The sequence below is a fragment of the Egretta garzetta genome, unplaced genomic scaffold (assembly GCF_000687185.1).
Source record: "Egretta garzetta isolate BGI_Z169 unplaced genomic scaffold, ASM68718v1 scaffold271, whole genome shotgun sequence".
In the NCBI taxonomy this organism is placed as follows: Eukaryota; Metazoa; Chordata; class Aves; order Pelecaniformes; family Ardeidae; genus Egretta; species Egretta garzetta.
Window position 1 is genome coordinate 6,430,568 of NW_009258669.1, and position 7,363 is coordinate 6,437,930.

At 40.3% G+C, this 7,363-nt stretch overlaps 1 protein-coding gene across 1 annotated transcript in view; it reads left to right on the forward strand.

Annotated features, from left to right (window-relative positions):
* Nucleotides 1-2,829: 2,829 nt before the first annotated feature.
* BDP1 (B double prime 1, subunit of RNA polymerase III transcription initiation factor IIIB) overlaps nucleotides 2,830-7,363 on the forward strand; it is a 52,441-nt gene continuing 47,907 nt past the window's right edge. Inside the window, exons 1-5 of the mRNA XM_035888461.1 lie at nucleotides 2,830-2,834; nucleotides 3,913-4,465; nucleotides 5,123-5,226; nucleotides 6,251-6,310; nucleotides 6,679-6,822. Coding sequence (XP_035744354.1) covers nucleotides 2,830-2,834; nucleotides 3,913-4,465; nucleotides 5,123-5,226; nucleotides 6,251-6,310; nucleotides 6,679-6,822 — 866 coding nt within the window. The remainder of the gene's footprint in view (nucleotides 2,835-3,912; nucleotides 4,466-5,122; nucleotides 5,227-6,250; nucleotides 6,311-6,678; nucleotides 6,823-7,363) is intronic.

A 7,363-nucleotide genomic window follows, 5' to 3' on the forward strand; every position in this document is an offset into this window, starting at 1 on the left:
GCCGCCCTTCGAAGCCCCCGGGGATGTGGTGGTGGCAGGCTCTCCGGTAACGCTTGTTGTCGCAGCCTGTCACCTCCTGGGTGTCCAGCTTTGGTTTGGAGCGGTCTCGTCTCGAAGGCCTCTTGAAATGGAGGTGCTGCACTGCCCACCGGTCGGTGCCTAGTGACAGTTGCGTATGTGGTAATCAGACCACGACTGCCAGGTGTTTGACGCATTTGCAGCCTAAGCAAAACCTGCATTTCTTTACTGCGGTTGAACTGCAGGTGCTTGCAATAATATATAAGTTAAGACTGCAAAGGAGGGGCCTCGAGTAGTCCGATACTCAGTTTTTCTGGCACTGCAGCAGCAGAGAGCTCTGGTTTGCTGTGTACGGCAAAAATCCTTTGCGCTTGATAACTGAGTGACTTTGATTTTGCATTCTTACAGCGCTTCCAGTTTTGTATTCATTTCTTCTTGCATTAGCGAGGGAGAGCTTTCTGGCTTTTTCCTTTTTGATTGTTTAATTTTTTTAAGTGCTTTTCATTGCTATGGAAATGCAAGGTAAGGTTGGTCCTAAGACCAGTCCTTCAGGAGCTCCCCATTGTGGGTTAACCCTGGCTGGCCACTAGGCCCCACAGAGCTGCTTGCTCCCTCCCCTCACCCCACCCCATGGGATGGGGCAGAGAATCAGAAGGGTAAAAGTGCAAAAACTCATGGGTTGAGATAAGGACAGTTTAGTAGGTAAAGCAAAAGCTGAGCACGCAAGCAAAGCACAACAAGGAATTCATTCCCTGCTTCCCACTGGCAGGCAGGTGGTCAGCCACCTCCAGGAAAGCAGGGCTCCATCACGCGTAACAGTGACTTGGGAAGACAAATGCCATCACTCCGAACGTCCCCCCCCTTCCTTCTTCTGCCCCCAGCTTTCTATGCTGAGCATGACGTCGTATGGTCCAGAATATCCCTTTGGCCATCTGATGGTGGCTGTTCTGCCTGTGTCCCCTCCCAGCTTCTTGTGCACCCCAGCCTGCTCACTGGCAGGGCTGGGTGGGAAAAGGCCTTGACACCGTGTAAGCACTGCTCAGCAATAGCTGAAACACAAATCCAAAACATAGCGCCATACTAGCTACTGTGAAGAAAATTAACGCTTATTCCTGCCAAAAGCAGTACAGACCAGTTATTCAGGACATTTCCCCAGTCTGATGATTGCTCTTCGGAACAACCTTCTAATTTCTTTTAACTAGTTGGTTTTACATCTTGTATTAATATCTCTATTTTAGTTGAAACTTGTCCTTTATGACATAATACAAGCTCTTCTTAAAGTCTTTTTTTTTTTTTTTTTCTGTGACTAGAAATTCAGGTATCGAACTAGCTGGCATGAGATGTCGTTGGTAAACCCATGCTGCCTTTTTTTCAACTTTTATCTTCCATCTTTTATACTTAAATAGTTTTGCAATGTCCTGTAAGGATGTTTTTCTTCCAAATTTTATTTATAAAATTTGTGTGTTACAGAGATCAGGTTACTGGATGTTTTCTTACCCAGAACTTTTTTCTTAAATGAAGATATAGTTGCTGTTTTTCAGTTACATGGTACTGTTGCTGATTCAGCAGATTTATTAAAGATCTTTGTGTTTGTAATTTAATGGTGCTTCGGTATAATCTAATTGTAAGTTTCAAGACTAGACACCAATGCTCTTCTGAAAGGGAGAATATTCTAAGGAATCTGTTCACATTTAGTTGAATAGACCGTTGCTGTATAAGTAACAGGCTCATAAAATATTTTCCTCCATAAATATGGAAAATATCCAAGTAAACAAATCCCCAAAACCACATCCTGCTGTTTTAAAGAAAAAGTAGAGCAGTCGTAAGAAATCTAAGGTTGTTTGTGATGGAAGTTGTTCATGTTGAATGTAGTGTACAAACCTCTTCAGTTTGCCAATGCAGTACAATGTGTGGGATGAAGCTAGGAAAGAGCTTCTTTGGAGAAATAGAAGTTTGGAAAATGGTGCACTTATTGGAAGACACACGCGTACTGCTGGAGTGCAGTGGTGGGTTCCACAGCTCGGCTGGATGGAGAAGGTAGTATCCAACATAAAACTGCTGTGAGACTCTCAGGGGAACTTTTAGTCCTGGGAGCAAGTAGAAAACGCACAGGTGAGAGCTGCTCCCTTCTTACCCCTGTTTGTTCACCCTGAATTCCACTGAATAGCTGGTTCGTAAAGTTTTTGGTTGCTTTTGAAGGTGTATAGCAACCAAATAGGAGAGGGCAGGCCTAGGGATTTATTGCAGTGTAGGTAGTATTAACTTCTTAGCGAGCTGTCTCTCTAGAAGATGCATTTTAAAGGTTGGCTGCCTGAGTGTCTCTGAAGACCTAAGAAGAGTGGATTTGAGGGAAGTCACACAATCTGATTTCCTGAGTACAGTAATTGCTGGCATACAGCACCATGTGTTTGTTGTGTGCAGGAAAAGTAAAGGCAAATGTGAAAATATCTTGCGTATTTATCCTTCCAACCTAAGGCAGCTCAGAAAAAAGCTTCATAGCTGCGCAAATCTCTCTGTAGTGTCAATTACTTTCCTTTGTTTTGTTTTCTAAATGCTGAATGGGTTTTGTTGATTATCAAGGAAGTGAAAATTCTCTGAAGCGTAAGATTCTTTTTAAATACAGTTTCTGCTAAATTGTATTTTATCTGTTCAGAAATCTGGTGTGGCACTGTGATTAAAAACTCCACAAAACACAGGTGGTATGGAGAAGATGAATGAAGAATTACTTTCCACAGTCTCTTGCTGTACAAAAAAGAGAGGCTGTTGAATGGAACTTGCAAGGATCTCATTCAAAACATACAGACAGACACCATGTAGTAAGGCTGCTCATCTCCTTGCTGCAGGATGTTCTGTGTACTAAAAATGTTTGTGAACTCACAGTGGGGGACAAATTGATTCAGAAAAGTCTACTGGGGCTGTAAAGTACAGAAACATCGTCTGCAGCATTTGCCTGAGTCACAGATCGTAGCTGGAGAGGATTTGGAGAAGTTTCACTGTATGTTTATGCTTTTCTTATATTCCTTCAAGGGCATTTGCTTCTGACTGTTTTTGAAGATGGCTGTGAACCATGGGTGTGGTTGTCCTTATGTACAGAAACAAGGCATAGTTCCAATGCAAAATTAAAAAACCTTTTTATGACTCAGTTGTAATTCTGCTGCAGTCTTACTGTGAGCAACAGCCAAGGAGCCAAACACTGGAGGAGTCTGCAGATTTAGGAAGGTCATAATGGTTGGCAATTTTGCTTGCACTTTGAAAGTTATTTCTGTGTAAGGGATGGAAGAAATACTTAAACAGAAAGCTTTCCAGGGAAGCTAAAAGTTGTTACCTCGAAAAGGTGACTTTTGATGTGTTAAGTGTGAGCCATAAAATAACAGCAGCCTGTTCCGCTGCTGAGGTTGTTTTGGAATTCACAGTTTACATATTATCTACGTGCAAACATCTAACAGGAATGTTCAGATTAACTGTAATAAAAATCATCAAACTGCTTGTTGCATATAGCTTTATTAAAATATTTTTAATATGTTGCCTATGTTAGGTGGGTTATTTTTTATAAAGTTTTATTATGTTACGATGATTGATATTCTCAGCTGAAAGTAGAGAGCCTTCCAAGAAAAGGGGGGAGTGGGGAAGGAACATGTGAGTTTAGCATTATTGGTCATCTAGCTTGTAACAGTAACAGTAATTACTATTAGAAAATAATACACCAGTTCTTATAGCACATTAGTTTATGAGGAAGTACCAGATACAGGTTGGTTCTAGTGTGGCTTCTTGTATGTAACTATATTTTCCTGTAGCACTACGTTTATACTGATTGGTGCATAAACATGTCTTGAAAGTAAAAGTTACAAATCTGACACTGTAGAGTATTTCAGAATACTGTCTTAAATTTTCCAGCGATGACAAGACCAATAGCTCAAATGATGCTGGAGAAGCTAGTAAACCTGCAGAGATGCCTACGCAGAGAAGAAAACGTATCTCCACCATGCCCAACCTTGTGAAACCCAGAGCTGGACCTTCATCTACTCAGCGTTCTTCATCAAAACCGCAGAGACGAGCATCACAGGCTCCTGATGGCAGTGCTTCACTTCAGAAGGATTCTTCTCCATCAGAAAAGAGTAATGTTGAAAGCTCCTTAAAGTCTCCCATGCTGCCCGAAAAGAAAACACCTGTGCCACAAGTGCCACAGTTTTCCCCGCTAAAAAAATCAGTGAACAAAGAGCAAAATGCAGGTGTAACTGCTCAAAAAAATGATGATACTTTGCAGAAGAATGTACCCTGCCCGCTCAAGGAGAGACCAACACAGGAAAAGTCAGGAACACATGAGGAAAAGCTACCTACGAAACCAGTTCCTGTAAAAGAGAAACGAACATGTTCTGACCGTGAGAGGATCCTCAAAGCTCGGAAGTTAAGAGAAATGCTTAAAGAAGAGCTGAAGAAAGAGCGGCTGGTAGGCCTCTGTGTTAAGCAGTGCTGATCTGTGAAGGACAAAGACGTGTGATTCACCTAACATACGTTATCTCTTTGCAGTAGTGTTTTCTGGTCATCATCAGCTGCTTACTGCTAATAGACTATGATATCTCATAACTCTGTATGGGTTTAGTCTGTTTATAAGCAGTAGTAACACTGTGTTCCCTCATAATACAGATTTCACGAGAAATTGTGTATCTTTTTGTTTGATTAGTCCCACAAGCCTTTTTGACAGAAGACCTGCTATTACATTACAGTCAACATTCCAACTAAAAAAATTTCACCGTTGGTAAAACAATGGGGAAATGTGCTGTAAGAAGCTTGGTATTTGGAGTTTCTAATATATTTTCAAATTGATTGTTGCCCAAGTTCTGTAATTTTGAATAGCTTTTCACCTTTATTTGTGCCAAGTATTGAATTTCTCTGAGGGGGTAAGTCACTTAAGGGCCTGTGGAGTCCTCTCTGACAAGGGAACACTTTTAAAATAAGTTTATTTCAGTTGATGGGGGTAGGGAGGAGGACAAAAAACCTTCCCAAATGGGGTACTTTGTAAATAAAGAAAAATATTCATTTGTGAAATATAAAGTATGTTCATGGTGAATTTAAGGTGGTTTTTTTAATCTTTCTGTGGAAACAGTTGAAACACAGGCCACCAGTAATTGAAGGACGTTCTCCACCAGATCGTTCTAAAATGACCATGAGAGACTTGATATACTATCTGCCGGAAAACAATCCTATGAAGTAAGTATGACTCTTTTTCTCTGTCCTTAGCTTAAATGATTTTTCTTTTTCTACCAATTCAATAACTGTGAAAAGCAGAGTTCTTAAATCTGGAGTATTAGCACAGTTGCAGTATTGTTGCAATGGTAACAAAAGCTAGACATTTTCACATCAATTCAATCTTCATACAGAAATGAGAGTGGAGATTAGTGTACTTGTTGAAATATAACAACACGAACCTGTCCCTGGTGTTGATTTATCTCTTGTACAAATGCAGAATAGTAGAAAATATTTTTTTGTTTGGTTGATTTTTACTCCCTGCTGTTAAATTTTTAGTTGTGGCTACTAGGTATGTTATGACTGCCTGCCAAATATAGTGGACTACAGGAAGCTAAGCATTTCTCCTTCCTAGGTGCTAAAATGCACTTGCAAGGCCCAGAAGGTCTCCAGCTGGATGGATGTAGCTGCTACTGTTCCCTTTACAAGTTTTACCGGTAGCAAGGCTGAGTGAGCATCCCAGAGGTGCACATACACAGGGAACACTAATGCAGCTGGCTGCACGGATTGCCACAGACAGAGCAGGGCCTTTTTCCTGCAACTATCACAAACAATCATAAGCATAAGTACATCTATCCAAGTCCTGTTCTTCCTCTTAGTAGCAGATGAGTTTTCCGTTATTGTCTGTTACCACCTGCTTGTCAGTGTTTGTGTGTTCTATTTATCACTTCCTTGTTTTTTTCTTTCACACCAGGTAGCCCTTAAGCAGGTAATGAACAAGACACCCAAGACACCCTCAGATTCCCTGTACCCTTACAATGGATAACTGCTTGAAATACCATTTTTTTGTCCTTGCTTATAAAAAAAAAAACAACCCAAAATTCATTAAGCAGTGGTGGTTATTCAGTCAGACTCCAGACGTGCTATAAAGAATTGAAAAAAACCCTTTGTGTTTCTTCATCCATTATCCACTAAAAGCAGATTTTGTGGAATGAAGCAGAAATGCATTTGTACAACTGTTCATCTCTAGTTTTTTATAAAATTCTAGGTCTTCATTGGCAGAAGAAAAGAGAACAGAAAAAACTTCTGCACTGGGTCAAATGAAAGAGTAAGTCTTGGTGACAGAAATAGTCCAAAAAATTTGTATGTTGGAAAAACCCCCATGTTTCCATGGTAATACTAAGTAGATTTTTTTTTTTTTTTTTACTTTTTCAATATCACAGCCCTTATTTATAAAGAATAGTGTTTTGGGAGGGGAGGGTGGTTAAAGAGCATTTTTCTTTCCATATTGTGATTTTGGATTTGTCCATTTTACAATAGAATGAAAAGCAGATTCCAGAGTTTATGTATTGACTGACTTGCTGGTGGGTTGCATTGCTGGGTGGTTCATTAAATTGTTGAAAATCTGGCACACGGAGCAGCAATTCAAAACACTAACAAAAGCAATATCTTTTGCCTGGTCTCTTAAAACTGTAGACAGGAAGAGAAAAGCACTCCTGATCGTGAAGAGGAGGATGAGGAGGAAGAAACAGAGAATGGGGAGGAGAGTCAGGACGGTCCACTTTTAGTTCCTCGTGTGAAAGTAGCAGAAGATGGTTCAATTATTCTGGACGAAGAAAGGTAACAAATTCTGTGCCTGACTCGAGGACAATATGTACTACATTGCTGCTTAGTTTGTGAATACAGAACAGTTACTTTGGGCAGGGAGAAACATGAGTGTATTTATATGTTGAGAGTTGAGCTATACGGACTCAGGAAACAGTGTATTTCTGTTGTCACATGAAAAAATGTGACAAAATATGAGCAGCAGTTATCCGCACCTCAGTAGCGGCAAACTCTCTACGAGAAATGTTTTTGGAGAAGGAGTTAGAGGTAGATGTTGTATTTTATTACAGTGAATGAGTGCTGACTTTGTCAAACTTCCAGATGTTTTCTATTTAGTTAACAACTTTGTTTCTCACAGTTGCCTGTGGCTGCTTACTGTTACTCAGTAGCCAGTATGATTTGCTCCAGCTTTGCATATTGCTGCTTTATTCATCTGTCAGTGTTTTCAGTAATTTCACTTAGATTATGACTTTTTAAAGATACCAGATTGCCAAATTATTGAGTTCCCAAAATGTATTATTAGCATGAGATGTAGTCCAAGGTATAGGGCTAGAGC